The sequence below is a fragment of the Canis lupus genome, chromosome X (genome assembly GCF_048164855.1).
Source record: "Canis lupus baileyi chromosome X, mCanLup2.hap1, whole genome shotgun sequence".
NCBI lineage: Eukaryota > Metazoa > Chordata > Mammalia > Carnivora > Canidae > Canis > Canis lupus.
The window spans coordinates 67930810-67953444 of NC_132876.1; the positions used below are offsets into that span (position 1 = coordinate 67930810).

At 40.3% G+C, this 22635-nt stretch overlaps 1 protein-coding gene and 1 long non-coding RNA gene across 15 annotated transcripts in view; one reads left to right on the forward strand and one right to left on the reverse strand.

The window, feature by feature from the left end:
• The first annotated feature begins 603 nt into the window (after window positions 1-603).
• The window catches only part of HDAC8 (histone deacetylase 8), a 218308-nt gene continuing 196276 nt past the window's right edge, over window positions 604-22635 (forward strand). For all 14 annotated transcript variants that reach the window (XR_012026594.1, XR_012026593.1, XM_072817518.1 and 11 more), the window contains exons 1-4: window positions 604-1619; window positions 2141-2193; window positions 5740-5870; window positions 7437-7578. Coding sequence is in view for 12 of the 14 variants with exons in the window: in XM_072817518.1 (XP_072673619.1) it covers window positions 1395-1619; window positions 2141-2193; window positions 5740-5870; window positions 7437-7578 (551 nt within the window). In the remaining 2 variants the exon portion in view is untranslated. The remainder of the gene's footprint in view (window positions 1620-2140; window positions 2194-5739; window positions 5871-7436; window positions 7579-22635) is intronic.
• On the reverse strand, window positions 5602-19933 carry LOC140628284 (uncharacterized). Its single transcript, XR_012026595.1, has 3 exons — window positions 19810-19933; window positions 18865-18988; window positions 5602-5914 (listed from the first exon to the last, which is right to left on the reverse strand). It is a non-coding gene; the product is annotated as an uncharacterized lncRNA (long non-coding RNA).

A 22635-nucleotide genomic window follows, 5' to 3' on the forward strand; every position in this document is an offset into this window, starting at 1 on the left:
AATGACTGAATGATTGCAGAACTTTGAACTAGTTGCTATGGGAAGATATAAAAGAAGCATTACAGTTTGCATTCTCGTTCAAGAACACATCACGGGGGGGAGAAATTTTCCAGAATATAAAGTTAGATTTAACACAAAGTCATGCAAGGTCTGTCAGGCAGACCTTGTTTTGAATTCCTGCTTTTCTGCTAAATAAGTGTGTGACATTGAACAAATTTTTGCTCTCTAAACTGCCTCTGTAAAATGGGCATATTACAACCTTCATAAGACTTTCACAAAGATGAAATGAGATAATATATCCAAGTGCATATATAAATGCTCAAATGTTTAAAGAGTAAAAAAAAAATCAAGCTAGATTTTAAAGGAGGAAAGGATATTGGATTGTCTGAGGAGTGTTTGTAGGTCACTTTAGGTTGATGTGAGAGGTGGAGGCTTGGGCACTGGCCAGCTTGCATCATATCATAGGGGCTGCCAGAAACTTGGAAATACTGATGATAATTCTAAAACTGCTTCAGGATATTATTTGATGTAGACACTCACACTAAACCTAAAATATTTCAGTAACCCTTGTATAGCTACCGAAGCAAAAGGAGGGAAGGGGAGATGCAGTTTCCAAACATCACTGAAAGTATCTGCTTACCTGCTTACTGCACATGAATTTTCAAAGAGTAATTTGACATCATTGCTTGATTGGATCTACAAAGCAATTTCCAGAGTACCAGCCAGCCTCTTAGGAAAGTGCTATGGGCTTTGCCAGAGTAAATTATTGAGTCTGTTAATTCTTACATGGACATGGATTGTTAATGATGAAAAGGAACAAACTAAAATTGCGGTGCAGAATTTACTATGCAAACTTTTCAAACCTTTTGCACCATTAATTAGTCTCCCACCGAGAAAGCCTGTCTGATGTAGCTGGGTGGTGCTGGGCTCTTGGTGGCCACATTGTGTCTATCTTTAAGAATTTATATGACTGTATTTTCAGACTGAAACAATTCATAAAGAGTTGAGACTGCCTTTTTTTTTTTTTCCTTTTTAAAATGTATTTATTTTTTAGCTCTAAAACTCACATTCGCGGCTATTTTAAGTAATTAGCCCCGGCTCTTCCGCTACCCGAACACCTCAAAACTACATCTCCCAGCATGCTCTAAAGTTGGTCTGACCTCATCTCAAATGGCCCCGTAGGGCAACAAGGATGGTTAGTTTTGACCGTGCTTATTTGTGCCATAAAATATTGATCCTAATTGGCAGCTATTTGGGCTTTTATATTTTCCGACCTCCCGTTTTTGAAACGTGGCCACTAAATGAAGAGGTCCTGGTCTGGGAAGGCTTATGCATTCCTTCAATTGGATGGGGAGCTGGGACAGTGTCTCTGGCGATATTGAGAATAGGAGGGAATGTTGACCAGGGAGCACCGCTGCGGCCGTTCAGAGGAGCAGGAACCGGAGCCCGGGTTGAGTCCGAAAAAAGCCGGATCCAGACGGTGGCTCCGGAACGGCTGGAATTGGAAGATGGAGGAGCCGGAGGAGCCGGCGGAGAGTGGGCAGTCGCTGCCTCCAGTTTACATCTACAGTCCCGAGTATGTCAGCATGTGCGACTCCCTGGCCAAAGTCCCCAAACGGGTAAGAGAGGTGGAGATGAAAGACCGTGGGCTTCTGGGATGGGGGTGGGGGCCGTTGGACCAGAGGGCATTAGGAAGGGGAGAAGATTGGGCTGGAGAAAATCTTCAGCAGAAATTTGGGCAGCCGCACCAGGTGATGAGGAAGTGTTCCCTTATAGTTTCTGAGAGCGCTGCATTTATCAGCGGGCCGTCCAACGCACCGGAGGGAGTAGGGGTGCGGGGGAGGGGATGGCACTGAGGGGTTGGTGTCTCTACCGCTAGGGATCCCTGAAGTGGGGAAGACGCTGCAGGAGAGAAATGTTCCATTGCCTCCGCAAGGCCCGGTAGCTTTCGCCTTAGCAATGTGTCTAAAGGGCATTGTAACTGATAAGTAAAAAGAAGGGAGGGGAGTTAAAAGTTAGTTTCTTTGTTCAGGATGATGAAGTCGATGGTATTTCTCTGAATTAAACATTTAAGAGACCATTTTCTGCCTTTTGTTTCTCTTTCTTTCTTTCTTTTTTTTTCTTTTTTTGATGTTTTTAGGCCAGTATGGTCCATTCTTTGATTGAAGCATACGCATTGCATAAGCAAATGAGGTAAGTTGTCTTTCATGAACAGAGTCCTGCACCTAAGTGTCTTAACCTTAATATCCTTCTTCACAGTGGAGCTAATTAGAAAGAGAATGGTCCTTTTTTAATTTTTTTTGAGATTTTATATTTTATTCATGAGAAACAGAGAGAGGCAGAGACACAGAGAGAGAAGCAGGCTCCTCATAGGTTGCCGGATGCAGGACTCCATCCGCCCTGAGCCAAAGGCAGATGCTCAACCACTGAGCCACCCAGGCAACCCAAGAATGGTCCTTTTTTAAAAAAGTTTTTTTTTTCAATTCAGTGTTTGTAATCTGTCTGTAACCTAGTGACAGCTCTTAAAGTATTAAGAAAACTTGAAAAAAGAACATGAAGCAGTTAAGATCCATTAGAACTAAGACTATATGGCTGGAAGAGAAACTATTCTAGGGATGGGTGCTTTGTGGAGATTTTGAGGAAAGTCCATTAGAGTACTAAAACCCATCTGATAGAAAGCAAAAGAAGGTGTTTGGCTGGGAGGTGTTCTGGGGCTTGTAATTGTTTCCAAGCCAGATGTGAGGGCATGTGTTCATCTTAAGACTTTTAGAAACCCCATCACCACTACCAGACTTTTACGAGTAAGCCTGGAGACAAGTCAAGACTGAAGCAAAACTCCTGCAACCAGGCCAGAACTCAGCACAGAGTTAAGTACTTCTTTTAAAAAAATGAATTTGCTGTTTATCTTTATAAAAGTAAATACTATAACCCTGTCTTGTAGGATTATTTATGACATTGTCTAGCCAAATAGGTAAGTGTCTGAATGGGCTTGTGTGGTATCCCTCATTTATCTCCCGGATAATAGTGTAATAGGCTTTCTTTCTTCTTTTTTAAGATTTTATTTATTTATTCATGAGAGACACACAGAGAAAGAGGCAGAGACATAGGCAGAGGGAGAAGCAGGCTCCTCACAGCGAGCTGATGCAGGACTCAGTTCCAGGACCCTGGGATCACTACCTGAGCCAAAGGCAGACGCTCAACCACTGAGCCACCCAGGTGCCTCTGTAATAGGCTTTCAAATCTAATCCTTATTATTAACAAAATTACTTATTGAGCACCTTAGTTTTTGAACCCATATGTTTGTTAGACATGAGAACTACATGCCTTCCATTTAACTTTTCAAAAGTTATTTTAAGAAATCAGTGCTAAGCAAAACTGTTCCATTTCCTTGCTATTAAGCAGAGAGGCTTTCCATATTTGCTAAACAAGAAGAAGGGTGCTAGAAAAGGGACCTATTAGAGCTGAAGAACATGGTCCAGAAACTATTTTATTTTAATGTGCAGATTTGTCACCTTTGATGGTGTAGGTATATTTTCTGGAGGGAGAAGCAAGAATCCTTGGCTCTTGACCATATATATGATTTTTTTGAGGCTGAGCTACAGGATTTTTCTGGCCTGCTTGGTGATAGTAGTAGCCTATGTAGTCATATTAATTTTTGAAAAACTCATGGCTGAGTTCTCATTCAGCAAACAAAGAAAACCACTACTGCCTTCCTGTGGCACAGGTCATTGCTCCTCCAACCTGAATTTACATATGAATCACTTTGTTAAATTCCGATTCAGTAGATATGAGGTGGGGCTGAAGTTGTGCTTATTTAATGGCTCCTGGGTGCTGCTGCTGCTGGTCCATAGACCACCCTTTGAGTGGCAGTGGCAGTCAGGGAGAGGAAATGGGGAACAGGCAGCTAGAGGTTAGAGGTGATAAGTCCTGCTGTTAGCTTAACACCATCCTGTATTCTCTCAGTCACCTCCTTAAAAAAAAAAAAAAGATTTATGTATTTATTGGAGATAGAGTGTGTGGTGGGGGGGCAGAAGGAGAGAATCTCAAGCAGACTCCCCACTGAGCATGGAGCCCAACACGGGGCTCAAGCTCACAACCCTGAGATCATGACCTGAGCCGAAACCAAGAGTTGGACTCTCAACTGACTGAGCCACTCAGGTACCCCTCTTTCAGTCACTTCTGTTATCGCTTGTTGTGAGGATTTGTTTTGTTTTGTTTTGTTTTGTTTAATTTTTTTTTTTTTATTTACGATAGTCACAGAGAGAGAGAGAGAGAGAGGCAGAGACACAGGCAGAGGGAGAAGCAGGCTCCATGCACCAGGGAGCCCGACGTGGGATTCGATCCCGGGTCCCCAGGATCGCACCCTGGGCCAAAGGCAGGCGCCAAACCGCTGCGCCACCCAGGGATCCCTGTTGTGAGGATTTGATTGAGAGCTTGAGTGAAGTCCAGTTCTAACCAGTTTGCCCCTTTTCTTTTTCCTAGCAGGGATAGGTGTGAGGGACCAAATATAGAAACTTTTCTGTTTTGAGTTGCCATTTTTTATCCTTTAGTATTAGTAACAGTAATAGTTATCCACAGAGCACTTTCATGTGTTATCATTCAATCTTCATGCATGTCCCATTAGATTTCCCTACTTTATAGATGAGGAAACTGAACTATACAGAATAGTCAACTTACCTGAGGTTATAGAGCTGATAAGTACAGAGGTTTTTGTTTTAAATTTTATTTATTTATTCTTTTTTTGGTATATTTTTTATTGGAGTTTGATTTGCCAACATATAGCATAACACCCAGTGCTCATCCCGCCAAGTGCCCCCCTCAGTGCTCATCACACTGTCACCCCAACCCCCCTGCTCACCTCCCTTTCCACCACCCCTTGTTCATTTCCCAGAGTTAGGAGTCTCTCATGTTCTGTCACCCCCACTGATATTTCCCACTCATTTTCTCTCCTTTCCCCTTTATTCCCTTTCACTATTTTTTATATTCCCCAAATGAATGAGACCATATAATGTTTGTCCTTCTCCGATTGACTTACTTCATTCAGTGCAATACCCTCCAGTTCCATCCACGTTGAAGCGAATGGTGGGTATTTGTCATTTAAAAAGAGGTGCCCAGTTCTCTGACTCCAAATTCAAAATTTATGAAAATACAGTTGCCTACTATAGTAAAAATATAGAATTAAGTCTTGATTTTGGCTCAGGTCATGATCTCAGGGTTGTGAAATCAAGCCCCACATTGGGCTCCATGCTGGGCATGGAGCCTGTTTGAGATTCTCTCTCTCCCTCCCCCTTTTCCCTCTCCTCTCTTCCCCTCCCCCTTTAAAAAATAAGTAAAAAATAATAATAAAGTAAAAATATAGCTTAAAGGAGCTATATCAGGAGCTGACTCAAATGAAAATATCTCCATCTACCAGTTTGTCATGAAAGTTGTAACAGAGTGAAGTTTGTCCAATATCTGATTATGTAACTTAAATATAATTACTTACTTTTTTTTACCTACTTATAAACTCAAGGGGAAAATTCATCCTCTCACCCCTTATTCATGGAATTATTACATAGATGTGAGGAAGTAAAGTCTATATAGTATAGTAGAGGAACAGAACATGTTTATTATTTCAACCCACTAGAACTGGAAGCTGGAAGTTGTATTCTCTGCTCAGACTAACTGGCTTCTGCTTCCAGTTTCTGGCATACTCTGGGTCTGACTCACTCACCTCTCTTTGTTCTCTGTTATTATTAGGATAGTTAAGCCCAAAGTAGCCTCCATGGAGGAGATGGCCACCTTCCACACTGATGCCTATCTTCAGCATCTCCAGAAGGTCAGCCAGGAAGGAGATGACGATCATCCAGACTCCGTAGAATATGGGCTAGGTAAAGTCATTACCGGGCAATGATGGGAAGTAGACACCCTCCATCTGTAGATTGTAACCACTTATTTTATAACTTGCATGATGGTCTTTAATCTTTGTTAATTTCAAACTAATGTGTTAACCACAATCTTAATCTCTTAGTTTAGATCCATATATCTCACTTAACCAAGCAAACCATATGAGTTGAGCACAACTGAATGATGGATCAGATGGAGGAAAACCACTTAGTTGCTGAGGCCCTAATAGTAATGCCCAGATTGGGTCTGGCTGTACTATTTAACTGTCCCATGGCCTTATATTTTAACTTGAGTAAATATTTATGTTCTGGCTAAGTTTTCAACCTTACTTCATGTTGAACAGCTGTATTTAAAAAAAAAAAACTATAGGTGGCTGATAGGATAGTCTAGAGAAACAGCATGGTTTAGTAGACCTCTGGTCTGCGAGATGGGTGAGTCAAGGGACCTGGGTCCCAGGCCGGGCTCTATGTGACCATGGAGAAGACATATCACCTCTCAGGACTCAGTTTCTCCATCTGCAGGATGTGACTAGCTAATCTTGAAGGTTTAGCCTTTCTAGTTCCAACACTTCAAAAAATTCTTTCCCCAACACTGGAGATGTTTCTCTACCATTTGGAAGCTGATGTTGGCACAGTCGCTTTTTGGGTAAGATATGTTGTCACACCTCAAAGTATTCCTCCCAATAGGATTCTAGATCCAGTTCCAATGTGCAGAGGTGGGGCTTTCCTCCCACACCACTCAGCAATGCTCAGGACACTAGCTGGATGTCCTATAATTCAACTCAATTCTGACACTATCTACCTGTAGACAGCATCAGATCCCACAGATTAAGGGCTTGGTCTCACAAGACTGCTTTGCACTTCACATGCCAATGGCAAGCCCAGGTTGTTACCTGTGCTTCTGACAGACTGTCTATAAATCAGGAGTTCCCACAACCCCCTCTTTGGGTTTAATTTGCTAGAGCAGGGCACAGAACTCAGGGAACCCATTTACTCACTAGATTACCAGTTAATTATAAAAGGATATAACTCAGAACTGCCAGATGGAAGAGATGCATAGGGCAAGGTATGACCAAAGGGTATGGAGCTTCCACACACATTACAGGCATGCCACTCTCCCCACATCTCCATCTTAGTGTTTACTAAACCAGAAGCTCTCCCAGCTGGCCTTTTGGGTTTTTATGGAAACTTCATCACATAGGTATGACTGATTCAATCATTGGCCAGTTGTTGATTGAACTCAATCTCCAGCCCCTTCCCCTCACAGAAGGTTAGAGGGTAGGACTGGTCATTCTAATCTCCCAATCACCTCATTTGCTCCACTGGCAACCAACCCCGATCCTTAGGTGGGAACCACAGGTCACCTCATTAGCACAACAAAGACACCTTTATTGTTCTTCTCACTTAGGAAATTCCAAAATTAGGAGCTCTGTGTCAGAAATGGGGATGAAGATCACACACAGGAGTATTTCTTATTATATAAATCACAGTATCACACCTCCCCTTCCTCCAATTCATCTTTTAACAAGCTCTTCTGATGTTTGCCCAAAGGTTATGACTGCCCAGCCACAGAAGGGATATTTGACTACGCAGCAGCTGTAGGAGGGGCTACAATCACAGCTGCCCAATGCCTGATTGATGGAATGTGCAAAGTAGCAATTAACTGGTCCGGAGGGTGGCATCATGCAAAGAAGTAAGAAAATGACCTTTCTGCTTTCTGCCTCTTTCCTTGAGTCAGTTTCTCAGTTATGTAAACTCTTATGCTTATTGTATTGGCATTCATTGAGAGATTTGTGTACAAATATAATACTTTTCCAGGCTTCTGAAGGCAAGTGAAATAGAAGAAGGTGACACAGTATAATGGAAAGCACACAATTGAGAGTCAGGATACCTGGGCTCTATGCCTAGTTTTTCTGCACACTTGGCTCACTGACTTGGAAAGGTTAACCTCTCTAGGCCTCAGTTTCTTCATCAGGAAAATGGGCAGGGCAAAGAATATAACTAGACAATCTCCACATTCCTCTCCAGCTTTTTGGAAATTCCCCCATCTTCAAGGGACTTATGCTCTAGGGACATGAACAGAACTAGAATAGGGAGGAACATCAATCTTGGTACCAACTGAGTATATGTATGAGCTGAGGAGATTTTTAGTGATGCAGAAATTAATCATGGAAGTCTTGGAAGAGGTAAATTTTAGAGCTAATTCTTGAAAGAAGTGGCAAACAGATTTCCAAATAGGTGGAAAATTGATGAGAATAGATTTAAAACAAAAGGCTGAAGAATCAAGAAGGAAACTTTTGCTGCCATCTCTAAGGAAAGTAGCAACAAACTGAGAGAATTGTCACTCTAAGGAGAAAGGGCTTGTGAAACAACTGTTCTCAGGTGCTACTTGGAGCTAGAGGAGTCCTTTTGGAGTTCCATGTTGACATCTCAAACAGCCTGACCCTGTGTGTGACAAGGACTGCTGGGACAGCATTTGTCATCTTGCTTGATATGCTTGCTTGCTATATGTGTAGTGCTTAGTACATACTGGAGGAGAAGAATTTTTAAAACTCTGAATTGCTCAATGTGCTGTGTGAGTGAAATGAAGCAGCAGTAGTAGTAACTGGTGATGCACCTTTCACACACCAGTTGTTCATACTGTTGGCCATGACCTTGCTACTCCTTGGTGCTCTTGAGTCCAGAGAAAATGGCCTATTACTCTCTTTTTCAGAGGAAAACCTTGAGCACAATTTCAGTATATGCAGGTTAAGATAATAACATGGAATTCTTTTCATCAAATTGACAAATGACCAAGGAAGTCCTTGAGAAAGTTTACTGCTAGAATCTACTACTGAGTTGTTGGAGCAAAGAGAACCAGTGTTTAATAATGAGTTTTACATGGCCTTAAAAACAAAGAGAAACAATTTACCTTTTGTTAGCTTTTGCTCTATTAAAAAATTTCAACATAAAGACAGTGATTCCCTAGGATGAAGCAAAACAAAACAAAAATGACCCTCTCTCCTTTAAACTACAGATGAAAGGGTGAAAAAAACCAAGCCTCTCTGAACCAAGGACCTCTAATCCCTCTTGTGCTTAGCGAGTTGAGAAGAAAAGTATTGTGGTTTCATGGAAAATGCCTGATCCTGTTAATCAGATCTACTTTCTGCATGTGCACTGGAGGATCTTATATATTTAAATTCACTGCTTAAGGCCTGCTAGGGCCTGGGTCAGTTTCCAGTGGAATACCCAAATACCTGCCACTTCTCCTTGTTTTGCTTTGAAATGAAGCATACTGTATCTAGAGCCAATCATGGCTGCTTCTGGGCTGCATGTAGGTAGGTACCTTAACTGTGCTTCTGGGCTGCATGTAGGTAGGTATCTTAACTGTTTCAGACAGCTTTCAGCTGATCCTACCTGGAAACAGACACTGTGGTGGATGTAAATTACAGAGAATCTCTAGAGGTTGCCTCAATTCAGATCCAGAATCTATGGGGTTCTTGGTACATCTAGAACATCTCTGCAGATGGACTACAGGTATTTAGCCTACACAAACTTACATCTAGCCAGCATTAGCTATTATAACCACAATATTTGTTAAACTGTTCCATCCCCAAATACGTATATAGATTCATACATGCCATTTAGTCTTCAATATGCACTGATTAAGTACTTACTACGCGTCAAGCATGTTTATAATCACTAATGAGTGGAGAGATAAAAAATTGAAGCATGATATATTTTTCCTTTACCAATTTTGAAAAAAAAACTTCAAAATATCCTCATGCTGGCACGATTACAATAAAATTGGTACACTCTTTTTGAAAACTTTAGAATTAAGTTGAAAAAGTGGGGAAAACATTCATACCTTTTGACCCAGTTATATTATTCTTAGCAGTCTATTCTAAGGAAATAAACCAATCTTGCCTTCACAAAATTCATATCTTAGAGGTAAGACACCAAATAACTGTATTTGGAAACTAAAGAACAGTGGTTTTCAAAGAAAATTCTTCAAAAGAAGAATGATGAGGGACTAATGCTATTAGATATTAAACATACAAAACTAGAATAATGAAAACACTGGTACTACTGGTATAAGATGAGACAGATGATATTATAGTACACTCCCCCAAAGAGGCTGTTAGATATAAGAATTCAGTCTATTATAAAAGATGCTTTGCAAGTGGATGGGAGTGGAAAGGATTATTCAGTAAATGATGTTGTGACAGCTGGTAGCATTTATACCCTCATCTCCTGTAATAAACTAAAATAAGTGGCAGCTAGACTAGAGAGTTCAATATAAAAAAGCAAATTTAAAAAAACTACAATGAATGGATATTTGTCAAGCTTCTAAAGGAGAATAGTTTTTCTAAGCTTAGGAACTAATGGAAAAACTCCCAAAGGAAGGGCTCAACAAATTTAGCTGTATAAAATTTTAAAACCAAAATCACTTTTAAAAGTTTTGTGGCCATTTAAAAAACAAAATCTAAATACAGACTAAAAAGACATATTAGACATAAATATGACCGTGTGATAGGTTTGTATTTTCTAAGGCACTCATATGGTACGATGTATAAGAAGTATGGGCAAAGAATGTGAAGGGACAGTTTACAAAGGTATTCAAGTACCACTGGAAAATATGGGGTAATGTTCATTGCTACTGATAGAAGAAATGCAAATTTAAACAACTAGGTAACCACTTTTTAAGCCAGAATTGGAAAAGATGGTACTCAGTTGGCTAGTAATAGTGTGGTTTGTTTCAACTCCTTAAGAAAATAACTTGGTAGCTAACATGTATTAATGCCCTTTATCTACTTAGGGATAAGATTAATGTCCTTAAATCCTACTACTGAGAATGTTTCCTGAGAAAATAATGCAAAATATAGGAAAAAAACGATTTGCATGTGTTGATCAGTGTTCTTAATGAAACAAAAAATTAGAAATAACATGAATATGTAGTAATAAGGAAACAATGAATCTGTTCCATAGAATATTCTGCTATTAAATGATGATTATGAACACTATGGGGCATTTCAGAAAATTACTTGTGGTAATAATTTTAAAATTGTATGCACATTGCAATTACAACTCTGTAGAGCATACACATATTAAAAAAAAAGCAGTGGGAATGAATATAGTGGCTATGTTAGGGTAGCAGAATTATCAATGATTTTTTTAAGTGTTTTTTTCTAGTTTGCAGAATTTCCGTAATGAGATATTATTACTTTTGCAGCTAAAATATTACCAAAATAAAAAGAGACAAAAAAATAGTTACAGCAAATACTACAAAGGGTTAAAATCTTTATTCTAGGTGCACCTGGGTGGCTCAGGCAGTTAAGCTTTCAACTCTTAATTTTGGTTCAGGTCATGATCTTAGGGTTGTGGGATCAAGCCCCGCATCAGGCTCTGTGCTGAGTGTGGAACCTGCTTGGGATTCTCTCCCTCTTCCTCTGCGCACGCTCTCTCTCTCTCTCTCTCTCTTTTTTTCTCTCTTTCTCTCCCCCCCCAAAAAAATAAAATCTGTATTTTGAATGGATAAAGAGGATGTAGTATATGTATACAATGGAATATTACTCAGACATTAGAAACAACAAATACAAAATAAATAAATAAATAAATAAATAAATAAATAAATAAATAAATAAAATAAAAAAAAAAGAAACAACAAATACCCACCATTTGCTTCAACGTGGATGGAGCTGGAGGTTATTATGCTGAGTGAAATAAGTCACTCAGATAAGGACAAACATTACATGGTCTCATTCATTTGGGGAATATAATTGATTTTTTAAAACATTGAAATTTAGAGAAATGGGCAAAAAACATGAATAATTCACAAAAGAGGAAATAATTAGTAAATAAACATGAATAAATATTTAGCATCACTAAAATTATGGGAAGGGAAATTGAAACATAAAATATACAAATATGTATTTTTCTCCTCCTACATTTGAGCTAAAAGAAGAAAGATTTTTAGCTCATTTATCTATTACTCTTGGTAATCTAGTCTAAGGAAATAAACCAATCCAAAATATTAGAAAGCTATATGTATGAAGATGGTAATTTCTTTCTTAATTATAGTAGCCAAAAAAGAAAAAGGAAGAGAGACCTAAATATTCAACTACAGCAGAATGGTTAGATAGTATACTGTCACAGATCCACTTGATGGGCTATTATGTAACCATTAACAAGTGGTGGTTAGGATGACTGTGTAACAAAAGTGCACATTGTATAATATTGGCTTTGTTTTTAAAGGGCAATTAGCTACAACATTGCACATTCACTCTGATTAGTCATGTAAAAAATAGACACTTATGAAAAGAATCTTAGACGGAAATACAACAAAGTGATACCAGTGACTTTGTGAAGATGATGATACTGTGAGAGATACATGTGTATACACAGACACACACATACATACATGTATCTTCTTTGTTTCCTATATTTTCTCTAATGTGTGTTAGCTTTATCAGAACTTTTTATAGTAAAAAGTACTTGGAACAAGGTGGGAAGCACTTAAAATACAGACATAGTATGGTCAGTGTATGCTACAGTTGCCTTCCCATTGGTGGGAATGGACAGTTCTAAGCAGAAGGAATAATAAAGCATGGCAGTGGAAATTATGGGACATTTGGAGAATTACAAGTAGCTAAATGTGGCCAGAATATGAGAGCAAATAGAGCAAGACCAGATCATAAAGGTTTTGTAAGCCATGCTGAGGAGCTGGACTTTTTTCTGGGACCAGTGGAGATTTACTGAAGAATTTTAGAGAAGGTGGCAATGTGCTGATTGGATCAAAGGGAACTGAGACTAGATAGGGAGGAGAAGGCCATTATTGCAGTTATTCATTTAACAAACTTTTATTAAGCCCCTGCTGTATGTCAGGTGATAATGAAACAGAGTTATACAGGAAGTTCTTATTACTTGAGGGCAGTTGGTACCATGCAGAAGACCACCAAGTGAATCCATTTAAAAAGGGGACTAAAATTTTAGAGTAAAGAACAGAGGAGGCAGGGCTTGATTAGCTTACTAACTTGAATAACTAAAAACTATTAAAATATGTTTATTTTGTCTCTTTTAATAAAATTGAATGCTATGTAATTCTTCAAACAAAGAATGTATCAAGGATTGATTGTTTTAGTTTGGGCCTAATTTTTCCAACAAAATTGCACAATATTTCAAGATGGTACATTTTACCTTCTGTGAGATTTTTGCAGCATGATCATTAAGAGGGTTGATTTTACCAAGATCTTCAAGGGCTTTTTCAGTTTTTCTGAGGGCTTCTCCTTAATCATTTGGTATTCAAATCACTCTCTTTTGAACCACTTTTAAAATCATTATCCTTATCCTTATTTATTTTTCTCCTCTTCAGTTGTAAACTGGTCTACAGATCCTTGTCAGTTTTGTGTGTTGACTTCATGATATCTTACATCATTTTATAAGATTGTGATTGATTTATAGTGAATTGCCTACTGATATATCTGACAATTCATAAAAGAAAAGTGCTTGAACAGATGGCTAGGGGTAGGTGCTAGGGTTTAAAGGAATAGGTTGTTTGAATGAGGACTGATAGGAGTGGTCAGATCCATTAGCAAGTGCTTTCATGCTCTTGACAGCTTTTGTATCCCTAGGAAACCTCAAAATCTTGATACTTCTGGGACTAAGATAATAAATTCTCAGTAATAAGAACTTCCTGTATCAGCAAAGGTCTACTGCAGTGTTTTTCAAACTGAGAGTTGCAGCTCATTAATAGAACTTCATATCAGTTCAGTGGGCTGCAACCAGCATCTTTTGATATCACGGTAGATTATCATGACACTCATTCTAGTGTATGTGTATTTGTGTGTACTTAGCCACAGTGTAAAATGTCAAGTCATTGTTGGTTGAGTGGAATGACTCTGAACTTTGGAGTAAAACTGTGGTGCAAATCCAAGCTGCAACGTGTACTGGCCATCTAGGTAACTTGGGGGTTATTCCAGAAACAGGAAGTACAGCAACAGAGAGGCATGAAAGCTGAAGGAACTTCCAAGTCTGTAATTAAAGCTGGAACTCCTGCAGGTAAGTGATTGGAAGGAAGGTGGGAGAGGTATAGAGGGTCCTTGTATGCCAAGCTAGAGAGTTTGAACTTTATCCTTCAGATCAGTGATTCTTGACCTGTCTTGGTCATGGGCCCTCTGAAAATCTGATGAAAGCTATGTATACTGTCCCTAGAAAAGTGTGTATACACAATGTTTTTCCTTGTAACTTCAGAAAGTGCAAGGCTCTCTTAAAGCCCATGGATGGATGGATGGATGAATGGATGGATGGATGGATGGATGGATCCCTGATTAAGAACCCTGGCTTTGGACAGTGAGAAATCACTAAAGGAAGTTTTAGCCAGGAGGAGATAACATGATCAGATTTGCGTTTTAGGGATACGATTCTAGCAAGTCAGCAGATAAATGAGTGGGGGAGGGGAGGATGTTGACAGAGAAATTGATTAGGACTTTACTGTAATAATCTACCGAAAAGGTGGTAAAAGCAGAGGTGATGAACAGAGAAGAGAGAATAAATTAAGAAGCCATTTAGTAGTTAGAATATATAGGAATGGTAACCAACGATAGGGAAGGAGTGATCTAGATTTCTTATGTAGATGACTGAATTTTGTTACTATTAACCAAGAAGAGTAAGGGATGAGAACTGATGTGCTTATGGAAGATCTAATTAAAGATGTCTGCTAGAGAGCTGGTAACAGGGTCTGGCCCAGGGCTTTTGAGCCTTTAATATGCATATGAAATACCTGGGGATTTTGATAAAATGCAGATCTGGTTCAGGAGGTCTGGAATGAAACCTAAGAACTTGCATTTCTAACAAGTTCCCAGATGATACTAAATGCTGCCAATCTATGAACCAAGCTTGGACTAGCAAGAAGCTGGAGCTCAGAACTGTCTTCACTGAAGATACAGATTTGAGAGTCAACAGTATGATAGGTGGTAATTAAAACTAATAGGCAAAATCACCTGAAAAGCATCTGTAGAAAACAAAACAAATACTGAGACTTGTGGAATGCCAATGTTTACAGGACAGGTAGAAGAAGAAAGGCCTACAAAGGAATCTTGAGAAGAAATGATCAAGAAGATAGGAAGAGAATCAGAAAAGACTTACTATAGAAACCAAAGGCAAACCTTAAGAAGACCAGTTTGGATAGCAACGTCTGCTGCCAGAGCAAAAATAGATTTTTTGGAGGGGATGGAGAAAGACAAAAAACTTAGATGCTACATGGCTTATGGTCCTTCAAAGTGTCATGGTACATATGCTGATGTTTGGAATATCTGTGATATTAAAACTTTGTGAAGTGGTCAATTAGGAAAAGGTATCTAAAAAGGCTCCTTGGATTAGGAAATGATAATGAGCCAGTGGTTGAGAAGCAGTGCTGTAGAGGAGTAAAGTAAGATTTGTCCATAAGGAGGTTATGGTGAAGAAGACTTCAAAGGATGCAAAGAAGTGTGCCACGGAGACAAGAAGGTGAATGGCATTTCAGAAGGCCACAACTCCTTTGCAGAAACAGACCAGTGTAAAATAGCTTGGTGGATTTGAGGAACAACACGCAGCCCACTATTGCTGGAAGGTTAAAGTACAAAGTGGATAATGGCAGAAGATGAGGTAGAAAAGTAGGAAATGGGTTATAAAAAGCTTCATGTATATCTGAATCACTGATTTGAAAAAATGCAGATATCTAGTTCTCTCTCAGAGATCTTGATCAGTAGGTTTGGAGTAGTATGTCAGAACCTGCACTAGGAGTGATTCTGCTGTGTACACTTTGAGACCCTCAGCGGTAAGAAATGGGGGGCCGCTACAAAATTATGTGAGGAAGTAACATGGTTAGATATGTGTTTCAGAAAGCTAATTCTGACTAGTCCTAGAGGATGGATTGAAGGAGGTATAGACTGAAGGTAGGGAGACTGAATAGAGTACCAGCAGCAGTCCCAATAACAAGTGATGAAGATCTGAACTAAGGCAGAGTAGTGAGATTGGGGGATGGGGAATGGTGAAGGCTGACTTGAGATAGCTTTAAGAGATAAAATCAAGTATCAATGATTAGTAGATATGAGTGAAAGGAAAGATGAGGAAGTTCACTCAAGTTTCTGGCTTGCTTTGAGCAGAGTCCCAAAGAAGATAGGACTTGATAACAATAGCCAACATGTGTTGAGCTATGTGCTAGATGCTACCTTACATGCATTGTTCTCATATTTCTCGTATATTCTTGAATTAAGAAGTGGATATTGTTATTTACTCTCTTTTACACATCAGAGTACAGAAAGGTTAAACAACTGTGCTCAAGCTTAGTAAGTGATCACATTGCAATTCAAACTCAGGCAATCTGACTCATCAACCATGTGCTTAACCCCTATATACCTCAATAAATCAAGAGTAGGAGTTGGTGTGCAGCAGAAGTAATACCCAGGGAAACCAGATATTCATACTTGAAGATGGAGGTGAAAGCCAGAAATAGAAACAGATGTGTTTGTTGCCAGTATATAAAGTGGTGGTGCAAACCATGAAAATGGACAGGATTGCTTAGGGAAAAGGCAGAGAGAAGAAAAAGAAAGTAGAGCCTAGACCCACAGGAAACACCAACTTGTACAGGCCAGTACAAGAAAAGGCCCCTAGTGAATTCAGCTGAAAAGCAACCATCAGGAATAGCCAGATGGTTATAATCAAATATATAAAGGGACCATGGAATTCCCAGAGAGCAGAAGAGTTTAAGGAAGAAAAGAGCTCTTAGTAGTGTCACGTGCTATGGAGGGGTCAATCCAGAGAGGTACTAAAGTGTCAGTCATATTTAGCAATTAATGTAGTTATTAGCGATTTTGGTAAGATAACTTCCTGGAGAGTGATGGGAATGCAAACTGTTGAGGGGTGAGTAAGAGCCAAGGAAATGGGCAGGAAAGGAACATAAACTGTCCAAATTTAAATGAGAAAGAAAGGAAAGAGAAGGGCAATGGCCAAGGGAAAGTAGGGCTTGAGGGGTGGCTTGTTTGATTTGTTCTAAAAGATTTGAGACCATAAATGGGCTAGAAGGGAAATATTGGAAATATGAGAAGGGTAAGAAATGGAGCAAAGTCTCAAAGGAGGTAAGAGAAGATAGAGTGACTGGCTTTGGGAGGAGGAGAACCATGGCTTCTAAAGCCAGAGCAAAAGAAGTGAAGGAGGGCGTAACAAACAAGTGTGTGGGTTGCCTACTAGTGAACTGAGGGAGCACCTGCCCAATGACCTCTACTTTCTCTGTAAAACAACTCTTGCCCTCTTCTATCATTTGCTCACAGGCTGGCTCAAATCCTTTGATTCTGCTTTTTATAGTCAGTCTCCTAGGAAGTTATCTTGTCCCACCCAGATTCCCTTAAATGAAACACCCTATCCATGTAAACACGTGCTAGGAGATATTATAACTCAACACAGAACAGTGACTCCTAACCTCCAGAGTTTGTCGAGAGATTTCTTATTTGTCTACTTTGACTGGCTATTCCTCATTCTTGCGCCTTTTGGTGTCTCCTTCCCTATTTGGCTCTGCATCTCAGCTCCCAATAATTTTCCTTTATCTCATTCTGATAATTCATCTAAGACCTACATCTCTAGCTCAACCAGTTCTTCCTCCCACAATTCTATTATCTGCCCTCTTGTCCCATGACATTTCTGCCTACCACCTGGCAACACAGGATCTATGCCACCTGGGCTCCCTCTGTCCTGCTTCCCTGCTAGAAGGGGGGAAAGATATGTCCTAGAATGTTGTTGGTTTCTGGTACTTCCACCGTGGGGGGCAGTAAATGGTAGAACCATAAAACTGCCTTGTGTCTTGGCAAGGTCTACAAGAAGAATGTAGAACTAGACCCCCAGCTATTAGTTATTACCCACTTGAAAGTTAGGATCAAAGCTACTAGAGCTATTATCAAGAGCTCTAGTTCCTTATGAGTAGATATAAAGTGAGTGACAGTGAATTGCATTATAGTTCCAGTTCCCCAAAGGGCTGTATGAACAGTATAATTTGTTAACTGAGCAGCCAGTCCTGCTCCTGTATCTGCACTACCCACCCTCCAGCCCTTACAAACAGATAACTACATGAAAATGGAGGCCTGGATTCTCTTTATACTCATTCAGTACTGGAACCTACAAAACAGACACATCACCAGACAAAACAGACAAGCCTTTACCATAGTAGCCCAGATCATTCTTTCAATACATGTTCAACCCGTAAGGCACCAGCCCTTCTGTCAAAAACTGCAAAACTTTGCAGCCAGGCAGCAAAGTAAGAACCAGCTAAGACATGCTTTGTCCCTATAGCATCATCTCTATCCCTAACCTCTGTAAGATGAGATGTGTTCCTATACTTCTATGAAGCTGGAAAAGACAGTATATCAAAATGGTTCAGTGTTGCCCAGGGAATCGCAGCTCCATCAATTGTTAGGTATAAAACCTCTGCGCCTTGGTATCCTTATTTGTAAATTGGAGATAATAATGTTATCTACCTTATAGGGTTATTGGGGTTAAATCTAATAATTGCATTACAGAGCTTAGCAAATACCCTGGCATAGTGTTTGATAAAAGTCACCTATACGTAGACTGGGGATACTCAAGGGATCCTAGGAAACTTCTCAGAAAATTCCCTGGTCCAGCAGTTCCCACTACCTATCCAGCTGAAGTCAACCTTGGTAGTGTTTATTACCCACCACACTTACATAAGCTGCTCCTAGCCGAGAGTGGACTATTCACTATTGCCTTTAGGACTCACGACATTTGCTTTGTCAGTTTTTTTGTTTGTTTGTTTGTTTGTTTTACTGCCAGCATTCCCTATACCTCTATCCTCCCAAATATCACATGGATTTCCCTGTTCAACTAACCCTTTACACTGCTAGCTCCAACCCATACGCATAAGGCAAATGAAGATACTCTCTACTAAAGAGACAGAGACTACCCCTAATTGGCAAATTGTGCAGTAGTGCTAATACCCCAGGACTTTCCTTACCCCAAAGGAGCAAGTGCTCGCAGTCTAAAATCAAGGCCTTTTCTAAAATAAAAACTTTGGACAGCAACTTGCTGCAGGTTTCATCAGATCCTCCATTTCTTCTGCATTGGTGTTGAGACTCTTTCTGAAAATAAAAAGCAGGGAATAATTCTTGTCAAGATTATTCCATCCTCAGTGTAATCACTATTCAGAGTCCTTTCTGCTAACCTAGGACTTCTTAATTTAATTCCATTAGATTCTGGCATCCATAGAGCTATCTGTACCTTAGGGACACCAACAGCCTCATCTAGATCAAGAAAGGTAACGTGTGGAAAATTCTTGTGCAGTGCTCCTGCCATCTTTCAGTAAATGAGATCACACACCACCTCATAGTATAGTTATTTACCTGGGCAATAGTTTGATAAATTTATTTAATGTGACATCACAGAATCTCTGAGCTACATGGTAATAGAATGATTACAATAGCACTGTCTCCAGGCCAAACCCCAAAATGTGAAAGTGGTATTCCTGGACAGAATTTTCATGCTGGATCAGATATAAGCCTTTCTGAAATGAAGTCCCCTAGGATGATTGAAAACATCAGCAATCCCTTGATACCACCAGCGATTCATCTACTATCTCTGCATCTTTACCATCCCAGTATCCTTTCTCCTTAAGAGAAAGGAATTTGGCCCCCAGACACAAAAATGACCTTCCAGTGGCTGAAGGTCTTCTACCTCAGCCTTGGTCTGTACCATTGACTAATGCCTTCAGCATCCAGGTACGAGGGTATGGATAGGAGGGTGATGGGTTGGAGTTGTCCTTTTGCAAGAAGACCTGTGTACTCTGATCTCTGCCCCTGCACTCACATCTCTAGGAAGTTGGCTCTAACCAAGGTCAATTACCCCAATTGGGAATGAGCACTCTTAGTGATCAAGGCCACTTTCAAGATAAGGAGACGCTTACTTTAAGAAAGACAGGCAATTTGTGATCATGAGCTCAAACCATTATATCCCAGAGTTGCCCGCCAGGGCAGACTTGTAAACTTAACCCATACCAGGTGAAGTAGACCCCTCCCAGAGTATCCAACCCTTTTTGGAATTTAGAATATCAACAGGGTTCCAGCCTGACAATGTCACAGCTATCCACCCCAGCCACAGCATAGTGAGCATACAGATGCTTGTGTAGAACATAAAGATCCAGGCCCATTCTGGGGCAGTCCAGAGGTTTATATTGTTCCAGGGTGCCTTATTCTATTAGAATCAGGGTTTGCCTGTGCTCATAGGTACCACTCCAAAAGGCCAACATGGCCCATTCAAACTTTGCATATTATTATCTCATAGATTTTGTTTCATATGGTGATCAGCAGACCACCTGCATCTTAATCCTAAAAGGAAGATTCCTGAATCAGACCTTCCAAGGGTGGAGCCCAAGAATATTAATTTTTCACCAGTGTCTCCCAAAGTGATTCTGATGCACAGCACGGTTTGAGAACTTACGGTCTAAAGGTTTTTCTAGTTGCCCCATTATGACCTAACTACTAGTATACCTCTGTAATTCCTACAATTGAGGCAAAAATAGACCAAGGTAACCAAAACCAAAACCAGACCAAGTTCTTGGGACATTGTCCCAGTGAACTTCAGTGCAGACCTTTCATCCTCCCATGTCTGTAACACCTTCTTACTAGCAGCAGGTCCCTCTTTCCCTGTTACCTCAATTCGCACCAGCCATTGCTGCCCATGCATCTAAAATATCTTTCACTTTCATAGGTTCTATGGCTATCTGCTCTCCAACCACAACCTCCAGTTCATACACTAGTTTTGGAGAATGCCATGCAAAATCCTCCTCCTCCACATTTGCCTCTCCACCATACCACTACCAGCAGACAACCTGCCAGGCCATATGGATTAACCATGTCTGGAATGCCCAGGTGGCTCAGCAGTTAAGCGTTTGCCTTTAGCTCAGGGCGTGATCCTGAAGTCCCAGGATCACCACATCGGGTCCTTGCATGGAGCCTGCTTCTCCCTCTGCCTGTGTCTCTGCCTGCCTCTCTCTCTCTCTCTCTCTCTCTCTCTCTCTCTCTCTCATGAATAAATAAAAAAATCTTAAAAAAAAATAACCGTGTTTGGCAGGGGTGGGGTCAGCACTACAGCTATACATCCAACACATAATACAATTGGCCCTCCAGTCCAACCTCCTCAGAATTCACTTCTAACTCATGACACCCCTCTATTCAGACCTCTTCTCTTCATGACATTATTTGTTTCCAGCCTACTATTGCCCTAGAACCATTGACATCTCTGAACCTGGTCAATACCCAATATAGCCACCCAAGTATAGACTACCCAAGGACACATTCAATTAGCCTTCACTATACAGCAGGGCATAGAAGTTAAGAGCAGGGACTCTTTTTCTTTTTTTTAATTATATTTTTAAAAGATTTTGTTTATTCATGAGAGAGAGAGAGAGAGAGAGGCAGAGACACAGGCAAAGGGAGAAGCAGGCTCCACACAGGGAGCCCAACGTGGGACTTGATCCTAGGTCTCCAGGATCAGGCCCTGGGCTGAAGGCGGCGCTAAACCACTGAGCCACCTGGGCTGCAAAAGCAGGGACTCTGAAGTCACACTGCCTAGATTTGAATCCCAGTACTACCACTTCCTATATGACCTTGAACAACTTGTTTAAGGTCTCTGTTCCTTGATTTCCTCACCTATGAAAAGGAGATAATAATAGTACCTATCTCACAAAGCAGTTGTATTACATGAAGTAATGTGTGTAAAGCACACAGAATAATGCCTGGCACATAGAAAAATGTTTGCTGTTGAGTGGTATATGAATTACACTAATTGGATCATTATATGAATATACTGGATCAGTATATGAATTACACTGGATTCATTATATGAATACACTGGATAAATATATGAATTACACTAACTGAGACACCAGTAAGATTTCCTTTTGGCACAGCCCTATCTGCCCATGCAAAAATTGAAGGACTCTTACCTAGAAACCTTTGAAGTAAAGTTTAGTCTTCTGCCCATAGACCTTCTGTATCAACAGCTTTTAGAACTTTGTACCCTTCCTACTTCAAGATCACTCATCCAGTCTTTTGCTACTGCCTGATGCACTTGTCTATCCTGTATCCTGCAGTTAGCCTTAGCAATCTAAGGCTGAAACCAGTTTCATTGTGGAAAAGGTGCTAGCTTTCCAGCACCATCATGACCGGCCCACTGCCTGAATCACTAGAAGGTTGTTGATCAGGAAATAATTCAGAGGACCACTTACAGGCAACTAATCTTATAATCCTATTATAGGCATGCTTTCCCAGCTCAACCTCAGCATTCTCTCTTGAATGTAACTTTGGTGTTTGCTTTCAGGTCCAGGTACCAGGACTGTGAGTAAATTACACTCTTATGCCCTGCCCTTTACCTCGACCTCCACCTCCACCTCCTGACCCCAGATCAGTGGGACCCTTCTATACCCAGTCTCATTAATGACAAGATCAGATTGTTATGCTCAGAGCCCAGGGAATAAATCTTAAAAGTATGAACAAAGGTAGCGACAGTGGATGTAAAAAGGAAGAAAAGCACTTGAGAGTCATTTTAGAGGCATAACTGACAGAATTTGGTTATCAGTTGGCTATTAGGGATGAGGAGAAGGAACAAAACATTTCATCAGTTTCCTGTTTCATTCAGAATAAAAGCCAGAGTCCCTACGATGGCCTACAGAGCCCTGCACCTTCCCCCTTTCCCCTGGAGAATTACTGTTTTCTTCCTTACTGTTCTCTGG